The sequence below is a fragment of the Cebus imitator genome, unplaced genomic scaffold (assembly GCF_001604975.1).
Source record: "Cebus imitator isolate Cc_AM_T3 unplaced genomic scaffold, Cebus_imitator-1.0 Scaffold113, whole genome shotgun sequence".
In the NCBI taxonomy this organism is placed as follows: domain Eukaryota; kingdom Metazoa; phylum Chordata; class Mammalia; order Primates; family Cebidae; genus Cebus; species Cebus imitator.
This window is the reverse complement of record NW_016107428.1, coordinates 6,160,619-6,184,828: the sequence shown is the minus strand read 5'-3', so window position 1 is coordinate 6,184,828 and position 24,210 is coordinate 6,160,619. Positions and strand designations below refer to the sequence as shown.

At 37.2% G+C, this 24,210-nt stretch overlaps 1 protein-coding gene across 1 annotated transcript in view; it reads left to right on the top strand.

The window, feature by feature from the left end:
* The window catches only part of DNAH7 (dynein axonemal heavy chain 7), a 344,809-nt gene that overhangs the window by 280,710 nt on the left and 39,889 nt on the right, over nucleotides 1–24,210 (top strand). The window contains exons 52-57 of the mRNA XM_017538741.2: nucleotides 5,594–5,720; nucleotides 6,654–6,848; nucleotides 8,788–8,880; nucleotides 16,767–16,943; nucleotides 19,208–19,369; nucleotides 21,906–22,106. Coding sequence (XP_017394230.1) covers nucleotides 5,594–5,720; nucleotides 6,654–6,848; nucleotides 8,788–8,880; nucleotides 16,767–16,943; nucleotides 19,208–19,369; nucleotides 21,906–22,106 — 955 coding nt within the window. The remainder of the gene's footprint in view (nucleotides 1–5,593; nucleotides 5,721–6,653; nucleotides 6,849–8,787; nucleotides 8,881–16,766; nucleotides 16,944–19,207; nucleotides 19,370–21,905; nucleotides 22,107–24,210) is intronic.

Here is a 24,210-nt window from a genome sequence, read left to right as displayed (position 1 = left end):
CCTGGACAACATGGCAAAACCCTGTCTCTACCAAAAACACACAAATTTAGCCAGGCATGGTGGTGTGGGCCTGTGTAGGAGGATTACTTGACCCCAGGAAGTTGAGGCTGCAGTGAGCCGTGATTGTGCCACCATACTTAGCCTGGACAATAGAGTGAGACCCTATCTCAAAACAAAACTATATCTATAGTACTAATCAAATTACAGCCACACAATAAATAATGCTCTGCTTTTTTCTACTGGTCTTAATTTCTACCTTGGTTAAAAGAATAACTACCAGAATGTTACTCTCTTAATTAGCTTAAAATCAAGGTATTTTCTGGAGTCTAGAGAAGACAACTGCTTTGGTCTGCCATTTAAAGACATTGTTCATATAAGCTTGAAAAATGAAAACAATTGTGTCCTTTAAAAATAATGATGCGTCTTTTATAGTCTCTCATTATATCAAGTTAGAGCTCATCCAAGGTATGGACTTTGTTTCTTCATTACTGTGCTTTTGTCCCTTAAGATATAAGGAAAAGCAAATCCTTTTTACCCAGATGAGTGATTCAGATGAAATTTAGAAAACAAAATGTGACATTTTCTTTTTAGTTAAACTTCTTTTATTTCGAAACAATGAAAACCATATGTATATTTCAGTAATACTAAAAGTATAATTCTGGGACCAAAAGGTAAATAGAGAAAATGTATTTTAACCTTTTATTGAAGTTATCAATACACATGAAGAAACATGCAGAAATCAGAAGTATTTGCCGGTAAGTGAGTAAACTTGTATAATTGGCACCCAACTCAATGCACAGAATGTTACCAACAGCCCAGAAGTGTCCCCTTCTGATCACTAACCCTTTGCCCCAGGGAGACCATTGTCCTGACTTCCAACACCGCAGGTTATAGTTTTTGCCAGTTTTAGAACTTTATAAATAGAATCACACACCGTGTGCTTGTGTCTTACATCTCGCCCTCAACATCATGCTTGTGAAATTAATGCACATTGTTTTGTCTAGTGCAGCATTTGCTTACTTTAATTGTTAGTTTTCTATTGTTGGGGAAGTGTAATTAAAAACTACATCTTCTCCCAGCCCAGAAACTCTCTCCTCAAAGGCTGTAGCAAAAGAAAACAGTTTTATTGTTGAATAAACATTAAACAGAATGTGATACAAGTCGCAGGCAATTGCAAAGAGATTGCAGACAGAGAGGAATCTCACCCCCTTAATTACCGAAGCAGATACAACCCATTACATCACACTTAGTTCATCCTAACTTTACTTGGCGATCGAAGTGACCATCTTTGTTAGCAAATTGGCTTTATCCAGAGGAAAACCAAACTTTTCGTACCTATATGACAAGAGGTAGTTTTGAAACTTGAAATAAGCTAAACTGAAGTTAGGCTCCTACCCTTCTGCAGTGACTTGGAGGCAGGTGGGCCATCTCCCTTGGTGTTTACATTTCAAAGAAATGGCATCTGGGTCTTTAAGAAACACATTACTGGGTCATAAAACTGACAAAAATTTTCAAAAGGGTTTATTTACATTTCAAAGAGAGGAAAAAGTACTTACAATTTTAGCTTTTCTAAATTAAATTATCTAAGAAAAAAAGGAGGGAAGGGAAATCTCTTTCCTTATTTTCAGCAGAAAGGATCAAGTCTCTTATTTTTAATTTTTACTTGTCCTAACACTGTAATACAAATCATTGATCCATTCTACTGTTGAGCATATTTGGGTATCTTCCAACTTTGGGCTATGATGAAATTTTGCTTCCTTGATCATTCTGTACATGGCTTTTGGTGCTGATATGTACATGTCTTTGGTGGGTATATATCCAGGAATGAAACTGATTATCACAGGGCATGCATATATTCCCTTTTAGTAAATACTGACAATAGTTTTCTAAAGCATTGTACGAAGAGAAAAACTGACCAGTTCTGTTTAAACTTTTTTGTTGTTAAAGTAAACCAAGAGTTTCCAATTAAGAAGCTATCTCCCAAATCAGAAATTGAAAAGAGAATGAGTTCTCATGGGAATGATTTGTTTTTCTGCCAACCATTAATAAAACATCAAATAACTGGTAAACTTCAGGGAGTTATTGGACCATGCTCTACCAAAAGCATAGTAGAATTGAGTGGACTATTCTATGCTCTACCAAAAGCATGTGATTCTACCAAAAACATTTGACTATTGACACTAGCCAACCTGATCATTTTAAAATCTTTTTTTTTGACGTAGAGTCTCACTCACCCGCCCAGGCTAGAGTGCAAAGTGGCACGATCTCAGCTCACTGCAACCACCATCTCCCGGATTCAAGCAATTCTCCCATCTCAGCCTCCCATGATTACAGGCACCTGCCATCATGCAGCTAATTTTTATATTTTAGTAGAGACGGGATTTCATCATGTTGGCCAGGCTGATCTTGAACTCCTGACCTCAGGTGATCTGCCTGCCTTAGCCTTCCAAAGTGCTAGGATTGCAGGCATGAGCCACCACGCCCGGCCTGTTTTAGAATCTTAATATTGGTCTAAAATTACCTCTTATTTCCTTTTAGGAATATAAATGTATTTCATTCTTGTTTGTCTTCTGGTAGTGATTATTTATAATTATTATTAAGTATGACACCAAGCATATATTTTGTTATGACTAGTATGGTATATGCTGTGCAATTCCCATAGTAACTTGGATCATCTGTTATTTATAAGATTTTAATGCATTAGAATTTATGTAACAGAATAAATAACTTTATGTAGCCAACAAACTAAAAAAAATAACATAAATATAGACACAAAATCTAACTAGGATATAGTTTTGTTAAATATCTTGGAATCGATCTATTGCTGTACAAATATGCATATGTGTGTAATTGTTAACCATCCAATGGGTTCTTCCTGCCTACTGCACATACAAAATCAGCACACTGAGACCCTGGCATTGTCGTAAAGAAAGAGTTTAACTGATGTGAAGCTGGCCACGTCACACAGAAGATGGAATTATTACTCAAATTAATCTCTTGAAAATCCAGAGGCTAGGGCTTTTCACGGATAGTTTGGTGGGCAGGGCGTTAGGGAAGAGGGCATGCTGATTGGTTGGAGATGCGATCTTAGGGACTCAGCAAGGAAAACTAAATTTCTTCCAAAGGCTGGCTCTCTTGGTTCATTCCTGGGCATGGAGTGAACCAAGACAGCCAGACTTAGAGGCTAGAAGCAAGATGGAGTCAGCTATGTCAGATTTCTCTTACTGTCATAATTTTGCAAAGGCAGTTTGATAATTGCGCAGTTTTCTTCCACTTCCATCAAGACAATTTTCTCGTGTTATTAAGTATTCTTCTAAAACATAATTTTTAGGAGTTGCACAATATACATACCATTGTATGAATGTACCATAATTTTCATATTATAAGACTTCTGGCTGGGTGGGGTGGCTCACACCTGTAATCCCCGCACTTTGGGAAGCTGAGGTTCGCAGATTGGTTGAGCCCAGGGATTCGAGACCCGCTTGGGTGACATGGTAAATCCCTGTCTCTACAAAAAAATAGAAAAATTAGCCTGGTGTGGTGACATGCACTTGTAGTCCCAGCTATTCAGGAGGCTGAAGCGGGAGGACCACTTGAGCCTAGGAGTCCTAGGCTACAGTGAATTATGATTGTCCCACTGCAATCCAGCCTGAATGATAGGGTGTGATGCTGTCTTAAAAACAAACAAATGCTTCTAAGTAGTCTCCAGCTTTTGTATTGTAAGTAATGCTGCAGTAAAGATAAATGTCTGCATCACTGATATTTTCTTAGGCTGGAATCCCAAAATTAGGACAAAGGTGTTCACTTCTTGCAGATTCCTGATATAAATTCCTTTCCTGGAAGATTATTCAAACACACAACTCAGTCAGAGACCCAGCATTGAGCATGATCATTTTAATCTTCTCTTTCACCTTAAAAGGTTATTAAAATATCATATTATGTCTCCATTTTTACTAGTGACTGAACCTGAACTTATGATTAACCTTTATAATTTTCCCTTTAATCTTTCTGTCTGCAAGAAGAGACTTGTCTTAAAGTACAGAAAATATTTTTTATTCTAGAAAGACCAAATGTGACTCGCCCTGTATTAATTGTATAGTACTGCTACAAGTGAGACAAATTCAGTGCCAGACATGAAAGGCAACCTATTAGCATAATAATGGGGACAGAAATAGTTTGTTTATTTTAAATCTAAGAATTCAACTGTATTTTAGCAACCCCTGCCAAGGCTTTCTCTACAAAAACCTTTTTTGAAGTTCCCAATTAAAAATAAGATATATCAATTTGTTGTAATTCTCTTTATGGGAATGCTGCAGGGGATAAAATAGTTAAGAAAATAGGCAGGTAAGGAAAAATGGAAAAAAAAGAGCCAGGATGATTGACAACCTAGAATATCAGTCAGGACATTGCCAAGATCTAGTCATACAAGTAGACTCTTTTTTCCTAGAAACATTAAGAACCCGCAATGTAATTTTGCTTAATCATGATCAAACTATGCTGATTTTTCCCTCAGATATGATCTGCTAGGAATGTTTGGGGAATCCATGTCAATCGTTACCTCTCTAAAAATGTTTACAGCCAACTCTTCATTTCTATTATAACTACTATAACCCATGTGATAAAATTTTTTTTAAAATTTGATTCAGTGATAATTTATTTCCTTATGTGATAATTAATGGAAAATACTTAAAGTGTTATGTTATTAAGAATTATTATGAATACAGATCACAAGTTACCACTTACTACAATAGGAAGTTGTTGGAAATATTGTGGCTGGGTGTGGTGGCTCATGTCTGTAATCCCAGGACTTTGGGAGGCTAAGGTGGGCAGATCACTTGAGGTCAGGAGTTTGAGACCAGCCTGGGCAACATAGTGAAAGTCTGTCTCTACAAAAAATACAAAAGTTAGCCAGGTGTGGTGGTACACACCTGTAGTTCCAGCTACTGGGGAGGCTGAGGCAAGAGGTTGGCTTGAGCCCAGGAAGCGGAGGTTGCAGTAAGCCAAGATTAAGTCACTGCACTCCAACCTGGGTAACAGAGTGAGACTCTTGTCTCAGAAATAAATAATAAAAAGGAAATATTGTGATTATTCATATTTTCATGTTTTGTCTCTAGCAAATAAAAATGTTTGTCAAGTTTTGTGATTTCTTCAGCTTTCATGAATTTATAAGTAGCACAATACTGTTTAATGAAGCTACTAATTTTAGACTATTTAATATATAAAACATTTGAAATTATTTATTATAAAGTGGTCAAATTTTACCCCCAGAAATGCTTTCTAGGTTAAAACAGTCTGTAAACTTTTTAATCTAAAAGATTAATGCACCATCCACTGACTTTTTTCCAAGAGGAAGATTAAGTTTAAAAAACAATTCAGTCGACAGTAAAATGCAATTGGACTGAAGTGTTTCTACATTGTGTAGCTCTCAAATTGTTGCATCCAGTTAATGAGGATTCTTGATTGTTTTGGGGGTACTTGACCATAAAGTTTATCAGAAGAACATACATGTAAATGGTGTACAATGTCTTTTCTTAAGAGCATTATCTTTAAAGTATATTTTTATTTATTTCCTTTATTTTCTGTTGACCCTTAGGCTTCAGATTCTCAAGGATCACTTTACCTATTCACTGTATGTTAATGTCTGCCGGTCACTGTTTGAAAAGGATAAGCTGCTTTTTTCCTTTTGTCTAACTGTAAATCTACTGCTGCATGAGCAGGCGGTTAGTACTGTTTCCATTTTTAAGAAAAAAAACCCTTAATAACACTGATTCATTAATTTACTGATTTATATGGTAATATATATAAAAAGATTGTAAGTAGTTAAACAATAATCCTGTTTATTATTACAGTTTAGGTAAGATGTTATCAGGAGAATAAATTTCCAAGAAGCGAGATTTAAATAAAACATACAATAAGTGAGACATAAAATGAACTGATTGTATTAGATTTTCATACAGCTTTGCATATAAATTTCATACAACTATGCATATATATAAATATATGAACTTTTGTACGTTTTATTTTAAAATAAATCAATCGCATTAGATTTTCATACAGCTATGTATATAAATTTACTTAATATTGATACATTTACACCAAGTAGTCTAAATGTTTTTAAAGACTTGTGCAAGTTACTAAAATCTGTGTAAAGTCACTATACACTTACATGTTTAAGATTTATGGATTTCATATGGTGATGTATCGGTTGAATTCTGAAGAAATAAAGACTTTACTCTTGCATTTCTTACAAAAATTGTATAGCAGTAATTCATTATACTTTATGGAGAATAATTGAAAACATGGCACATTGATGGGTTTCTGTCTTTCCACAATTTCTATAGCCAGTAAGACTCTAGGCAGTCATATTGGAAAACGTGTATTTGAATAGAATATATTCAGATTTTCACATTTAGACAAGTAATTCTGGAGGAAAAATTGTAAAAAAGTAGCTATCCAAAATGGAACCATTTTGAAAACTGCTTATAATGAGTATATTGGTTTCTTATGAATAAATACTGAGCTATATCACCAGCTATAGAAATTCAGAGACCACATCTGAAACTTGCAAGTCAACACTCTTTAATAGTGATCATAAGCTTACTAGTTTATGATGAACTCATTTCTGGCTCTTCATGCTGCCTTGTTTTCCAAAGATTAATAAAGCTGAGTGGAGATTTCTGCTAACTGGTGGCATTGGACTGGATAATCCTCATGCCAACCCTTGTACATGGCTTCCTCAAAAATCCTGGGATGAAATATGTCGATTAGATGATTTGCCTGCCTTTAAAACCATTCGTAGAGAGTTTATGCGCTTAAAGGATGGATGGAAGAAAGTATATGATAGTTTGGTATGTTTTAACCCTCTTGCTTATTCCTATGTTTTTAAATGGAGAAAAGGATGTTAAATAACTTATCTTTTCATAAAACAAGGTTTAAATAAGCTTTGAAAAACTGGTCACATGTTAGAATGCAAGCTTTGAGTTATGTTATCCCACCTTTTAAGTCAGTGGCTCTATTTGAACTTCCATTCAAACTCCTTGAAAAGTATTAAGATGCAAGAATGCTGCGTGGTTCTTGAAAATATTTTTGTTGAATTTCCATGCCAGGTTTTTATTCATTATTAGTGTGGATTTTGGCAATCCTAATAGCAGATGAGTTAAAGTTTATGAAACAGCTGTCGTTCAGATTTTCTGAATGCAGGATACAAGCTAATACAATTTTTGGTTCTTTTTTTTTTGTCATTTGAGAAAAGGAAAAAGCTTGTACAGTATTTCTAAAATAATTTTCATGAGACCTTGTTTTGCTAACTGGGGAGTATTATAATTGACACAGATATAATATTCATAGTTCCTCATATGGGATATATAGTATTTGTTGCTTTCTCTCAATTTTTCTTCAGTGCAAGGGCTATTATTTTTCCAATTCCTAGTTAACTTTTTCTGTTCCTTTGTTTCTACTCTCTTGACTTCCTGCTTTCCATGAGTTTAACTTGCAATAGCTCTGCTTGGGAGAGGTTGGAGGAAAGAAAGCTAGCTATGCGGAGAGCATGTTTTGTTTGGTTAACCTATATTTTATTTTGTTACCTACTTGTATTATATGTGATAATGAGATTTTGTTTTGTTTTGTTTTTGTTTTGATGGAAATATGTTTGTTTTATTTTTCAAATAAAATATTGTAAAAATATTTTATTTGAAAAGTAAATAATGAGATTATGTCTTCACATGAATTCAAATATTTGGAAGTGATCTCTTGGATTTTTTCTTGTTAGTAATAAAAATGCTTTCTAGAAACAAATATGTGTTGTGAGTACCTCAACTAATTTGAAATTAAAATTTTATTACTATACTGAAGCCTGAAGATTTCTAATTTGAAATACCACATAGCTTTTCCTAAAGTTTCACAGGTACACGTCTCCTTTTCTTCCTCCCAAGGTTTACCCCTCCTGCTGGTATCCTGATACCTCTCTTATGATTTTGTAATCGCTCTCGATTGGCTTCTTCATTACACACATTCTCAAGTCTCCCTTTACTGAAAATAATTTTTAAAGATTGTTCAAAACAAGAAATAATAAATTTCAGTACAATGCCCTTTTTACTTGTTTTGACATATTTATTTATTTTGGTAAATAGATGATGAGAGAAGTAGGTAGGTTTTTAGAAATGTCTTTGTTGCAGCCGAGAGCAGTGGCTCTTGCCTGTAATCCCAGCAATTTGGGAGGCTGAGGTGTGTGGATCACCTGAGGCCAGGCGTTCAAGACCAGCCTGGCCAACATAGTGAAACCCCATCTCTACTAAAAATACAAAAAATTAGCTGGGCATGGTGGTGCACCACTGTAATCTCACTTACTTGGGAGGCTGAGGCAGGAGAATTGCTTGAACCCAGGAGGCAGAGGTTACAGTGAGCCAAGATCACGCCACTGTTCTCCAGCCTGGGCGATATAGCAAGACTCTGTCTCAAAAAAAAGAAAAGAGCCTTGGAGAAATAAAGGGAAAATAATAGCATATGCACATTTACTGTTTTCATAATAGGGATCATTTTGTCTTTTTATTAGGGTTCATGTTGACATTAACCTGCTTAGTTCATGTCCTTGCTTGATTCCTTTGAAGTATATTAACTTTTCTTATCATTATTTTATAACCACCTCCCAACTTTACACTTTTACGCAAGCATTCCCGATTTCATTTATATATATATATTTTTTTTTTCTAAAAGTTGGTTTATAAGTGAAAATACGGTTCTCTTTATGATCTCCAAAATAACGCTGAATTATTTACACTGTAATTTTAGGAACCACACCATGAGGTTTTCCCTGAAGAATGGGAAGATAAAGTAAATGAGTTTCAGAGGATGCTTATTATTCGTTGCTTGAGGCCAGACAAGGTAAATGTGGGTTTTGAAAACAGCTCAACGATTCCAAAGCTTTATGCCTGCTCAGTCCATCCAAATTTGTTTCCTTATGTAATCATGGGGGAGGTGGAGGATCCTGCAGGAAATAATCCCACTTCCTTCTAATGCAGATGTTGTCTCGAAAAGTTTGTATATTTACTAAGACCATGCTAAATTAGCAACTAATTGGATTATGTTTTATAATTTTATTTTGTGATTATTTTTAATTTATGGTTCTCAGTACTCACAATCTAGTCCCTTTACATATTTGTAGTCTCATTTTTACTCTTATTACTGGGTGAAATTAGTCAGTGATGTTAACATCAAGCTGATAGACTAGAATCTCTGGACTTCTCAAATGCTATCATTATATGTAGTTTTTGTTGGAATTTGAATTTAAGACATTCATCATTATTGACAAAGGAAAATATCAATATTGTTACTTTTAACTTCTTTAATATATAACAAATCAGCAGACCTGTTATATCAGCAAATGTCAATATTCATTGACATCCTCATTTGTATTAGATTAAAAAATTCACCTAAGAATATTGGCTGATATTCACAAAGATATCAATATACTCTAAAAAAAAAAAAAAAAAAAGTAGACATTAGCAGGTCAGGCATAGTGGCTCACACCTGTAATCCCAGCACTTCGGATCACTTGAGGTCAGGAGTTTGAGATCATCCTGCCCAACGTGGTTTAACCCCGTCTCTACTAAAATACAAAAATTAGATGGGCATGGCGGCGGGCACCTGTAGTCCCTGCTACTCAGGATGCTAAGGTAGGAGAATCACTTGAACCTAGGAGGTGGAGGTTGCAGTGAGCCAATATTGCGCCACTGCACTCCAGCCTAGCGACAAAGTGAGACTCTATCTCAAATATATATATATACACACACACATATATATATACACATATATATACACATATATATGTGTATATATATATATAAATTAGCTATATTGGAAAAAATTGAGAAAATATCCTAGTTGTCCATTATTACCACTCAAATAAAAGTTTGACACAAATATTTCAAAACTTATATTCAGTTTCAGCTGTTAAGCAATAGGAGACAATGTCTCCATACACAAAAAAATAAATAAAGCAGAACTTAGTCAAAGCTATATATTAATTTTTTAAAAATACACGTTGGTGATAATATGGGGTAGAAGCATTTTTTCCTCTATGAGCCCTACTCTGTTCACTGAACACATGTAATTCTTGCATAATGTGGCAGTCCATTACTGTTAGCCAAGACCCAAGTATCCATTAGGCACAGGAGGCACATTGCTTGAGAACCAGAATACTTCTGGGGGTCTATGAAAATATTGTAATTTCTTTTAAAATCGGAAGAATATAATCCAGGGTGTGTTATATCTGTCTTTATATCAAAACAGTTGTAAAATTTAATTTTAATTTTTTTTAATGGAGAAAGGGGCCCATGAAGTACCAAGGGTCCATGAAAGTTACTCTGCTACCTTGCTGTCAGATGCTGGAAGTAACTATAGTGGTTTAGCATTCATTATGAACCTGGCGAAACATAGCCCCACCCCTTGGTAGCCCTTTTAAAAAATTGAATCTCCATGAAAACTAGTGTTAAGCCTCACAAGTTTTCACTTCATGTATTAAAGATGGGAGAATTTGAGATGCTTCACACTCTTGTTTATTATGGCTTCTTACTCTAAAACATTTTATTAAAATTTTCAGTTTTTCACTGTGTTTTCTAAGCTAAATAAAGATTGTTGTACTAAAATGGCTCTGGATGTACCACTGACCTTCCTCCTCAATATTAAAAATATATATGTTGATGTTTTATATTAAGTTAAAAGTGATTAATGAGCCATTTCCCAATTGTAGCAGTTTCATCTGCAAATATTTTCCCCTTGTTTTATATTTTTTAAAATTTGGCACTTTAATCTGAAAATACATGGAGCTGTCAATACAATTAAATATCACTTTTCACATTCACTCTCTTTTTAAAGTATGTTTGAGGGAGGGTGGGAGTATATAGTCAAACCGAGGTTTTTTTTTTTGGGGGGGGCAGGTTGGTTTTTATGTTTTTTGTTTGTTTTTAAATCATTGGAGGTTAAACTTAACGGTTTTATACTTCTCTCAGCTACTTTGCCTAATACTTTAGCCCTCTGTCTTGTAACATCTTCATGTATATTTACAAATCTCCTCTACAGTCTCCCAATTTTACTTGAATATATAGATAAGTATATAGACAATACTGCTCACCAATATTTCTGGTTCTCCTCTCCTGTGCACACTAGAAGTGGGAGGATGGTGGCCACATATCTTACTTTGACCAATAAAATGTGAGCAGAAGTGTTAGCTTAGAAGCAGTTAACCGCCAGGGTGAGATTCTCCGAGGTGCTCTTCCTGACATCAAAATAGTGAAATCACATATTGCTGCTGTTTAAGCACTGTAAGCAGGCTTGACTGCTGAGTCAATGCATGGAGATTTAGTTGCCTCAAGAATCAGATGACCTTGCAGGAACAAGAAGTAAGTTTTCATGTGTTAAGCCTCTGCAGTTTGGAAATTGTTTGCCAATACAGCTAAACTCAGTTTATCCTCAGTGTTACAATTAACTAGGTACCATTAGCAACACCTCCACACCCATATCTGTAATAAAAAGTAATTGTTGTTAGTATGCCCTTATATTATCCAGCAACTTCAAACCCTTTAATTTTACTGTTACCAGATACTCTAATTTCTTTTTTTTTTTTTTCGAGACGGAGTTTCGCTCTTGTTACCCAGGCTGGAGTGCAATGGCGCGATCTCGGCTCACCGCAACCTCTGCCTCCTGGGTTCAGGCAATTCTCCTGCCTCAGCCTCCTGAGTAGCTGGGATTACAGGCACGTGCCACCATGCCCAGCTGATTTTTTGTATTTTTAGTAGAGACGGGGTTTCACCATGTTGACCAGGATGGTCTTGATCTCTTGACCTCGTGATCCACCCGCCTCAGCCTCCCAAAGTGCTGGGATTACAAACAGATACTCTAATTTCTAGTGGTGAAATTATGATTTTGGAATCTATATATGATAAAATGATATGTGGCTATTATGCTTTTTTTAAAAAATGGTTTTCCAAAGAAGAATGGTAGTAGCATACCAGGGTAAGGAACAGTGCTGTAGGGGTTAATATCTAAGCTAGTACTCTGTAAGGGTTTATTTATTTGTCATCCCTAAGAGATAATCTGTATATTCACAGATATCCAGGAAAATCAGCAATTAATTGATCTCTAGTTTATAGTATGTTCCATGAGCACAATTTTAGGGGGGTCTCCTTTCCCCCCCTCCCTTCAAAACCAGCCCCACTCAGTGGTAAGAAGCCACAAAAACGATTTCCATACTGACATCAGTTCTTTCTTGATGTTGTGGGAAATTTTGCCTAACTTACACTTAAATTTCTACTTTTGAGTTGTGAACTTTTGAAACACAATTCCGCTGCTCCAGTTTGGAAAAATATAAAGATTATCACTAAATCACCAGTAAAAAAAAAAAATGAGATGGGCTTACACTTTCCTTTAGAATGTAATAGTTTAAAGTGTTTTATTGACAAAATAAATATATCAAATGGTTAAATACTGAGGTGCAGAACGTTTTGGGTCCATTTACAAAATGAAGAGCTTTGGGCCACAGTTCTATCTTCTAAATGGTAAACAAACAGCACATTAATCAGCTTTCAATAAGAAACTTGTCAAATATAAGTTAGTATGTTTCTCTGACCTCAGATAAATCCGGTAGGAACTTGCAATAAATAGCAAAACATACATAGAAGACCACAAACTTCTTTCCTGCCTTTGGGAAGATGGTTGCCTAGATTAGTCTGTAATTTTTTGATACTGACAGATTTCGTTTTACAAACCTAATGCCGGCATAATCAGATTGAAGAGGCAAACCCAATTCTGTTGTCTTGCAAACCCAATAGCTTACACAGCTTCCTTTACCAGGGGAGTTACAGTTCAGTCTTGAGAGCAAGTAAGCTTTGTTCAGCTTTAATATTACGACTGCAACACTGCAGTTTGTCTCTGATCACTCTCAGGTGAGCACCCCACCTAGATCCTCCAGTGCTGACAGAAGAATCACTTCACTCTGCCAGACACATTTGTGACTAACACCAGTTTGAACCACTCACTGAAGTGAGGCCATTTATAATTGAAACTTACTACAAGTAGAACCATGCAGTTCCCGTGCTCTTTTTATTTTGTTTGCAAAACTATAATTTTGTGAAGTTAGCCTTGGGAGGAAACAGATTATGAAAAAAGTGGGTTTTTTTGTTTTTTGTTTTTTTAATCTAGTGAGAAAAGACCAGCTATAGGAAAATAATAATAAGCAAAAGGGCAAGACCAAGGCCTGGGACAGACAATTAGGATATTTTTCATCTTCCTGCAATAAGTTTGACATCTGTGATCATTCAAAGTATCTGAAATATTTATCTTATGTAAAATAACTCAGGAACAGAAAGACAAATACTGAATGTTCTCACTTATGAGTAAGAGTTAAATAACGTGTATATCCGGATATAGAGTGTAGAATGATAAACAGTGGAGACTCAGACGGGTAAAGGGGGTGCCGGAGTGGATGACCAGAGATTACTTAAGGGGAACAGTAGACATTATCTGGGCAACAGATACCCTAAAAGCCCTGACTTCACCACAACACAATCTATGCACGTAAAAAAAAATTACGCTTGCACCCCATAAATTTATACAAAGTTTTTGTTTTTTTGTTTTTGTTTTTGTTTTGAGACAGAGTCCCTCTTTCCCCCAGGCTGGAGTGAAGTGACACCATCTCCTCTCACTGCAATCTCCATCTCCTGGGTTCAAGCGATTCTTATGTCTTGGCCTCCTGGGTAGCTGAGATAATTTTTAAAATTTTTTTGAGATGGAGTTTCTCTGTTGTTGCTCAGGCTGGAGTGAAATGGCACAATCTTGGCTCACTAACAACCTCTGCCTCCCAGGTTCAAGCAATAGTTGGGATGCCTCAGCTTCCCAAATAGCTGGGATTACAGGCATGCGCCACCACACTTGGCTAATTTTTTTGTATTTTTAGTAGAGTTGGGGTTTCACCATGTTGTCAGGCTGGTCTTGAATTCCTCAGGTGATCTGCCCACCTCAGGCTCCCAAAGTGCTGGGATCACAGGCCTGAACCACTGTGCCTGGCTGAAATTTATACAGATTTTAAAGAAGGAAAAAAAAAAAAAAACCTGAAACATAAAATAACTTACCTATAAATGAAACTTTATGTATAGATGAATTAATTATCCTGTGATTTTTGTTTTACGTATTTGTAATTAGAACCCCACCTTCACAGAAATAGGCATCCCAAGCTTTTTATCAATGTATTCATTCAACAGATGTTTATTGTGCACAAACAGTATTTAAGTCATCCTGTTAGGTCGGACCATGCTATCAGGCATCAATAAATGTGTTGTTGTGCATCTATACCTTTTCCATATTTGAATGAATTTAGAGAAATATTGGGAGGGATTAAAAAACTCTCATCTCTAACATAGATATTCCTCCATTGGCTCTCAGCTCCCTACCCTAACCCCCTCAGTCCCTCAGTCACACATGCACTGGGACTGACACTTTTTAAAAGGCATTGTGACATGTCAATTATTTTTACTTACAGATCTTGTGTAAATAAATGTTCCGTATACTATAAAGTCAAAGTTTGGAGATACTTGCAGTGTTTTCCAGAGTAGACCACCTTTTTGAGATACTTGGCACCTGCACATTGCTCCTGCAGTTTGTTTCAAGTTGAGAAAAGTTGCAGGCTGGTGGAGTTCTCATTTGGTGTGCTGTATATACATACAATTCCATTCTTGTATCTGAGCAGCTATTCAGTCAGGGTGATCCTGGAGCCTTCAAAAAATCTTTCCATTACTCCTCCTCTCAAGATATCACTGTTCCCTTATGAAATTGGTATGCCCTCATAGCCGCTTGTCTACTAGGAGTTTAGTTTTAAACTGTAAGGTAGTGTTCACAATATTCTGTGAAGGGGGAATCCATTCATTTGCAAGAGTTTGTGATTAAGAAATGAACAACAAATATTTATGACAATTTTTGTGCATATGTATATATTTCAGAGCAGGAAAAAGCATACATTTGGTAGTTAATAGTTAGAAGACAAATTGAAACTAGACAATTTTCTTAGTCTGTTTTGTGTTGCTGTAACAGACAACCTAAGGCTTCGTGATTTATACAGAAGAGAGATTAGTAACTCATGATTGTACAGGCTGAAAAGTGCAAGAAGCATGGCACCAGCATCTGCTTAGCTTCTGGTGAGGGCTTTTGTGCAATGTCACAGCATGGCAGAAGGTCAAAGGGGAAGCAGACGCCCAGAGGGTGTCTTGACTTTATAGCAACTCATTTTTCAACTCATTCAGTTTGTTTTGTCAGCACAGTACTGGATATGGGAAAAGAAAAGCATAATAGTAAAGGGAGTATAGATTTGAAAAAAGCAAAGGAGAAAATTGAGACACGAGTGCATTCTTCTCTCCCACATTTTCTCCTGTATTTTGTTCCTAGATTTACTTTTCCCTTTCACTTAGAGTTTTTTTTTTTAATGAGTAAAAATAGGTATCAGTTGATTTTTCTCCAGGAAAATGAAATAGTTTTATGCTGAGTCATTAACAACATTGTTTCAATTTTTGCCATACTTGATGAAGGTGTCAAAATATTTGTTTGATGTGAGGCATGAACATGGGGGCCAGGTGACAATGTCCCCTGCTTGACTTTATCAGAAGCATTGCAGATGCGTCCTTGAAAAGTGAAGTCGCAAAAGATCCCTTACATTTTACTAATATAGCATTTAATCCCCTGTTCAGGGATAAACATTTTTAAGTCTTCCTTGCTTTGCTGTAGAAAACAACCAAGCTGAATTAACAGTTTTGTGTTAGAGTATTGAAATACCAAATAACTTCTTTAAAGTGGCTACTGTAGAGTAATAAATATAGATCTTCTAGTGCACATCCACTTGCCATGATTGGAATTTTTATTCACTTTGAAAATAAATAGCAGCTGCAATTATACAGGTAGACAACATGATGAACCCAGTTTGTTTAATTATTGGTGTGCTTTGAGTTTGTCCCCACCAAAACTCACCTTGAAATTTAATCCCAAATGTGGTGTTGGGAGGCGAGGCCTAATGGGAGGTGTGTGGGTCACGAGGGTGGATCCTCATAAGTGGCTTGATATAGACCCTTCTTCAGAAAGTAGGAATGATGTACCTGAAGGCTGTACATCAGTCACACTGATTAATGCAATTCCACTCCCGTGTTAGGCCTGAAAAGGACCAATTAGCAGAGACACCAAGCTGCAGAGTTCTGCGTTTCTCAAACAGGCTCCCAGAAAATTCTCAGGCATGCTATCAGAAAGTCTACACAACTTGGCTTTACTTGGTTTCTTGGGTGCATGGCTTATTTCTCTTGCACAGAGCTCTTCCTTTCCTTGTTCTTTCCCCACTGACATCAATTATTTCTTGATGTGTGAGAAATTTTGCGTAACTTACACTAAAATTTCTACCTTTGAGTTGTGAACTTTTAAAACATAATTAGTGTTTTATAACTTAAGAGTTCAGGTTTCTTCTTCAACTGCTTTGTCTTGGACATTCGTTTCAAGAGGGAAAAAAAGCCTTTGAATATTTGTGTCAATTACACCAACCTTTTATTATCTAAATATTTGATAATATTTCCTATCTCAGTGGCATTTATATGAATGTTGATGCCTTGGACTACCCCCCATTAATGAATACCTAAACTCATAGAGTTAGAGTACTTTGTTTTAAAACACCTTTGAATCTAAACTTTTAATGGTTTTAGGCAGATTTTTAATATTCTTCCAAATATATTCTTGTCTCTTTCTAGGTTATTCCAATGTTGCAGGAATTTATAATCAACAGATTGGGGCGTGCATTCATTGAACCACCCCCCTTTGATTTAGCCAAGGCATTTGGAGATAGTAACTGCTGTGCACCACTTATTTTCGTGCTCTCTCCTGGAGCAGATCCCATGGCTGCCCTTCTAAAATTTGCTGATGACCAGGTACCTTACAATAGATGGTGTTATTGGGTATTACTTTTAAAAAGCAATACTTGCTTATAATTGGAATCTTAAGGATGAGGAAAAGGTAGAAGTTTGTCACTCAGCCTTTGAAAGGCTTAAGGGTCCAGAGGTTGACAGAATCCCAAGAAAACTATACTTAAATGGCAGCACTGATGTTAAAAAGACCTCCTTATCCAAATTAAAATTTAACTAAAACTAGAATTGGGATTTAAGGGGCATTTGCTTTTATTTGGGGTGGGGGGACAGGGAACTCTTTGGCATTGTTTACACCAGTGTATGAACTTGGGTTGATTTAATAAATTCAAGTCTAGACAGTGACCACAGGGGTAAATCTTTTCTGATCCCACCTCTCTGCCACTCTTTAAAGGGGGACCTTCTTTGACTTTCTAGAACAATTGTACATTATGGTCACTGTATTAGATTAAAATATGTTCTACTATTTACACACCTTGTCTTTAAAAAATATTCAAATGAATTCCGTAAAAATGTTCTCACATTATAAGATCTAGAACAAGAAAATGATGATAAACAGCTGATTGGACATTTCCTGAGTTGAAATTTTTTCTGATTTGGTACAATTAAAACAACAGAATGCGGTAATTCTACTGATATTTCTAAAACCACCACCACCACTTGCATTGAGTGCCTAATGTATACTGTTGACTTTGCTAGACCTTGTTTTGTATGGTTGCTCTTTTAATTTTTACTAAAACCACATAAGGTGGATGGTGGCATCTCTGTTTTACATGTGGGAACACTATAAAGTATGGAGAGGTTGAGTAGCTCCTCAAAGGCCGCATAGCTGAGAGGTTAAAATACTCTTTACAAGGCCAAAAAAATTGATTTAAAGCATCAGAAAAATTTAAGAATTTTAACTTAAAGGGGAGATAAAAGGACTGGCTGTCTTGCAGCGACTTCTAAAATCCAAAGCTGAAAAGAAAATTATAAATAGGTGAACTTGTCCTATTTCCTCCGGATTTTTGAATTGTATATTTCTTGCATGATTGTAATTCTTATATACAGAAGAATAGATGGCTTAGCTTAGCATTTACTGTTTATTAAAGAAGTGCTGGAACCTGGCTCTGGTGATTGAGGAGATGAGGTGTGAGATGTGTGAAGGACCAGATCACGTAGGGTCTCTGTAGGCTATATGAAGGACATTAAGTGAGATGGGAAGATGGAGGAGTAGGGTTTTAAGCAACATACTGACGTGATCTGACCTGTAAAGTAAACAGTTCATCCTATTTGGAACCTGAAGAATTTATTTGAGTGGTGCAGAATGGAAGGAGGTCATAGTAAGGGGGGTGGCTATTGAAAGTCCAGGAAGAGCAATGGTGGGTAGGAGTACAGTGGGAGTGGTAGAGGTGTTCACTTTTATGTAGAACTCACTGCTCCTAATTAACACGAGCTTGGTGACTGTTCGAGCCCTTCCTAGTTGCTCTTTATATCTCTCCTCACATTATACATGTGATTATTCTCTGGCTCCTATGTGGGTCCTGCTCCATGAATTCTCTTCACTCGCTGTCTGCTCTTCTCCCAGAAACAGCAGGATCTAGCTCTGCTTTGTTTTCTGCTGCTTCTGCCAGCAAATGACAATAAGCGTTGGGCATTTGGGAGGGGCTGAGATCCCACTCTTCCATACTCAGGCCTTTTCTAAAGGGGCAGGCTGGTGATAACTACCCCAGAAAGGAGACCCAGAAGCCACAGATGAGTAGGAATACAGTAGACTGAATACAGGAAAACATTCCCACGGAATTCTCTAAAGAAACTGACATGGAATCAGTGGCAATTTTCTAAATTCTCTTTTTACAGTAGCCAAATTAAAATATACTTATTCAAAGATCTGGAGAAAACAGGACAAGTTCATCTGTCTCTTAATAGTTTTCTTTTTTCAGGTTTGGATTTTAGAAGTTGCTGCAAGACAGCCAGTCCCTTTCTTCTCCTCCTTATGTTAAAAGTCTATTTAATTTATTCTTTCTATTTCTTCTGTCAACAACCGAAGACTATACAGAATTTTCCGTGTATTGCCATGACTATTTCCTACATGAATTGACTTGCTTTTTATCTAAGTGTTTATAAGATTCCTGGTCAATGAGAGTTTTTTAGGGATGCATGTGTTTCACTTTTGGAGAAATGCAACCTAATTAAATTTTAGTACAGTTAATGTTAACATTTAAAAAAATAACTATTGATGTTTCTTAAAATGTGATTTTAAATAACATCTTTACTGTTCTTGTACACAGGGGTATGGGGGATCAAAACTTAGCTCTTTATCTCTTGGTCAAGGCCAAGGGCCCATTGCTATGAAGATGTTAGAAAAAGCTGTCAAGGAAGGAACATGGGTGGTTCTTCAGAATTGTCACCTTGCCACCTCTTGGATGCCAACCCTTGAGAAAGTCTGTGAGGTAAACATGCAAGTTTATACTTATTAGATTGTATTCTGTGAATCTAATTAGTAATGTATGTAACATTCAGGTAGCTCCGTTCCTCTCAAATCTGGAGGGATTGCAGGTTACTACCTTGGCAGGATTAAGGAGATGGGCTCACATTGAGAACCAGATCTGGAGGAACAGAGGTGAGCACATTGCCAGCCCTGAGCAAATCCCTCTTAAAGGGACCAGGGCTCATCCAGTGAGATGGAAATATCCTCAGTCTCTAGGAGCAGGCTCAAGGAGGAGAGTAAACCACAGAGTAGATATATACTAACTTACTTTTTCTAACAGTGGCCTAAAGCAACCAAGGAGGACTGTTCAAGGTGAAATTCATGTGGCCACTCTAAGCTCAGAGATTTCAGAATGTCACTTTTCTTTCACCCACTTCTCTCCCACTTGGCCAGTTACCCTGCCACAGTAGATAAATCTGAAACCAGAAGGGTACTGCTCCCACCGTCCTTGCAGTGAGTCATGGGACATCGCTGTTCTGGTGGGCAGAAATTCCAGGAAAAACACTGCATGCAGCTCAACTGAGTAAACAGAAAGCCTGGCGCTTGATCTCATCAAACACAGAGAAAATGAATCCTCTGGAATTACCCATGACTGTAGTCCATTCCTAACTCCCTTCCAAATAACCAGGGCGATGATAGAACTTGAACCGTCTGCCCATCTGGCTTTGTTTTTTCTTTATGTCACTTAGCGCCACTTTGTTCTGCCCGTGTCTCCCACTAGAATGTAAGCACCATTAAGAAAATGACTTTGCCTTTATCTGTTGTATCCTCTGCTTTCCCTCCAGCACCATGAACAGTGACACCCATAGGATACAATCAGTAGATACTTATTGAATTAGTGAATGGATATTGCTTCACTGCCTGACAATTTTCAGTGGCCTCCCAAGGCATGCAAGACAAAGTTCAAACCCCCAACATGACCTACAGCACCCTTCAGGACCGGATCTTGGCCTGCTTCTCAAGTTTCTTCTCAAGCCACTTTCCATTGTGACTTCCCTGCTCCAGCCTTTTGAACTTTCACTTTTATTGGTTGAGCACACTTGCTTAAGAATATAGGTCATCATAGTGAATATAATTTTTGCCTGAAAAACTGTTTTTTTTATCATTTGCCTTACAACATCTCCTCATACTTCAGGCCTTATATCAGAAGTGGTTTGTTTGTTTGTTTGTTTTGTTTTGTTTTGTTTTGTTTTGTTTTTGAGGTGAAGTCTCACTCTGTCACCCAGGCTGGAGTAGTGCAATGGCGTGATCTCAGCTCACTGCAACCTCTGCCTCCCAGGTTCAAGTAATTCTGGTGCCTCCGCCTCCTGAGTAGCTGGGATTACAGGTGCCTGCCACCATGGCCGGCTAATTTTTTGTATTTTGAGTAGAGGCAGGATTTCACCATAATGGTCGGACTGGTCTCGAACTCCTGAGCTCAGGTGATCCACCCACCCTGGCCTCCCAAAGTGCTGGGATTACAGACATGAGTCACCTTGCCTGGCCTATCAGAGGTTTTATATTTGTGCTTGTCTGCTTATGGTCCTTCCGTCTCCAGACCATTCTCATGACCTGTTGAATCATATCATATATACCCATCACAGAGTCCTGTAAGAGAGAAATCTGTCCCTGAAGAATTGGACCAGAGTCCTGTTAATCATGTTACTGAAGTCACTAGGCCATAGGGCAGCTGCTAGGAGAAAAAGAATGTGCTTTCACCTACCATACTGTTATGTAAAAACATAGACACCTATGCTTTCTTCTTCATCCACCCCTTCACCACAGGAATGCTCAGGTTTTTTACCAGTATAGATTTGCCATTTCAAGAAATATAGATACTACTGACATGGATGACTGGGGAAGGTAGCAGTAGGAAGTGGGACTGGACCCGAAGGGAGGGAAAAGTCCATGATAATTTTTCCTAGGCCCCATACGGCCTTGCGACGGTGCTGAGTGTTCTGTTACCCTTCGCAGTCCAGGTGTGACCATCCCCTTGAATAAATATAGTGGTTAGTGATAAGTTTTGATGTTTCAGACTATCTGAGTTTTTCTCACCCTTTAAAATTCTCTCTCATCTAATCTCTGCTTGGCTTAATATTGACTTCTCTGAGTGCCTTGTTTATTCGCACAACCTGGCTACAGCAAGAAAAATGGATTAGGCTTAATCTGTCTCTGGGGCAGAGAATTATTTCTGTAAATATTTCAGCAACATCAGTGCACATACAAGAGTTTTCGGAATGTCTTAGTTATTTTGACCAACTCTGAATTATATAACACTTTTGTAAACTTTATAGTCATATGAGTCAATGTTACCAAGGAGAATGACAACACCCTGGGCCTTTTCAACAACGCATATTTTCTAGAAGCAGAATCAGATTTTAAGGCTTTTGCTGAAAATTGCAGCAGTTACGTTTCTACTTTGTAAAATGCTTCCTCTCCCTTCCAACTCATCCTTCATATGTATGCTCTTGAGATTTGCTTTGGCTTTTATTTACCCTTTTATATCTATTTTCTTATAGGAGTTAAGCCCAGAGTCAACACATCCAGATTTCCGAATGTGGCTGACAAGTTACCCATCTCCAAATTTCCCTGTGTCAGTACTGCAGAATGGAGTGAAAATGACCAATGAAGCACCAAAAGGTTTACGGGCTAATATCATTCGATCATACCTCATGGACCCGATCTCTGACCCTGAGTTCTTTGGCAGCTGCAAAAAGCCTGTTAGTAATGGTTAAGTCTTGTTACCTCGGCCCTGTAAAGCAGTTCAAGTGGCCCCTGGTGATCATGGATGTGTGCACTGAGTAAAACTAAAAATTAAATAGGCTCCTGCACTGCAGTGCAGTAGGTTTTGATAACTGATTATTGACTGTGCTGAAGTCAATGTTATTAATATTTTATTTTAATTTTACCACCAGCCTCATTCCTGCTTAGCTGAGATCTTATGGGGTATCATTAATAATGTGGCTTTCTATTTAGAAAGTCAGCTGTAAGCCATTCCCAGTACAAATCTGCAAGGTTGGAGAATCTTGTTTCAGGATATTAACTGAGCCTTATGCTATTTGGAGCCATGTCTCTAAATTAAAACATAAAAATATTGCCTTCATATAACTATAATGAGAGCCAAAATGATTTTACTCCTTGATTGATGGGACTCATAAGGGTCTTATTTAGCATCACCAGGCAAGCAGAGAAACCACCCACTGCTTTCATGATTAGAATTGTGTATGTGAATGTCTGTGACCTAAAATTGGTTCACAGCGTTTTGCCGTAATTAAAAATGGAAGAGTTTCTTTTTAAGAGGGGTTATGAACCTTAGTAAGTTTTTGCTATTAAAAAGTACACACTCTTGATGTCTGAATTTGTTTTAAGTGCACATCAAAAGAAAACATTAAAAATAAAGTAGTACTTTCACTAAACAAAAGTCTTGGGTACTAAAAAACACGGGGCGCCTATATTTAAAACGAAGTCAAACCATCTCCTAAGCTTCTAAGACCTGCCATAGGACTAGCTTTTGCATTGATTAGGACCAGAGAGAGCAGGTTACTCCCAGATGGGTGATGAGGGCATTTCTGCGTATGATTGACTGGATGGAGCCTTTGTAAAATTTAACTCAAACCCTCCCTTTCTTCTAGATCAAAAGGTCTCTCCAGCAGTAGTCACATATATTAGAGGTCCAGGAATTTATGAAACAGCCCAAACCAAAAGCTCTTTAAATGCCAAAACAGCGCATCATAATTTTTGTTTGAACTTTTTATTTGGAAATAATTTTAATCTTTCAGAAAAGTAGCAAGTATAAAAATAGTACAAGAGCCAGGCATGATAGGCCACACCTGTAATTCCAGTGCCTTGGGAGGCTGAGGTGAGAGGATTGTTTGAGGTCAGGAGTTTGTGATCAGCCTGGACAATATAGTGAGACCCCTAGCTCTATTTAAAAAAGTAAAAATTAGCCAGGCCTGGTGGCACATACCTGTAGTCCCACCTACTCAAGGCTGCAGTGGGTCATGATCACCTCACTGTACTCCAGCCTGGGTGACAGAGTGAGAAGACCCTGTTTCTAGATAAATAAATAGCAACAGTACAAGGAGCATCCCTACACGTTTTTAGCCATATTCATCTCCTGTTAATATTTGATTCCTTTTGCTTTATCATTTGTGTTTCCTCTCCCTCTCTGTCTCCGCCCCTGCCCCCGACATTCCTCCCCCACCCCTATGCCAGGTGCATGTAAATTAGATAAGTTAGATATATCACAGCACCTTATCCTTAAATTTTTTGGTGTAAATTTTGTAAGAATGGGGCTATTACCTTATCCTGGTACAGTTATTACTTTTAATAAGTTTAAGAAGGATACACTGTTATTGAACCTATCATTTGTGTTCCAGTTTTGTCAGTTGATGCAGTAATGTCCATTAGAGCATCTTCCCCATCCGTGACAGTGTTGGTCTAGTATTAAGTATTATATTTAATTGCCTTATCTCTTTTGCTGCTTTTAATCTGGTACATTTCCCCAGCCTTTCTTTGTGTTTTATGACATTGATATCTCTGATTGATATCATCTCCCCCTGTTTTTTAATTTGGATTTTTTTTATACTTTCAACTTTTATTTTAGATTTTTAGATTCAGGGGATACATTTATAGGTTTGTTACATGGGTATATCGAGTGATACTGATGTTCACGCCTGTAATCCCAGCACTTTGGGAGGCCAAGGCGGGTGGATCACGAGGCCAAGAGATCGAGACCATCCTGGTCAACATGGTGAAACCCCGTCTCTACTAAAAATACAAAAAATTAGCTGGGCATGGTGGCGCGTGCCTGTAATCCCAGCG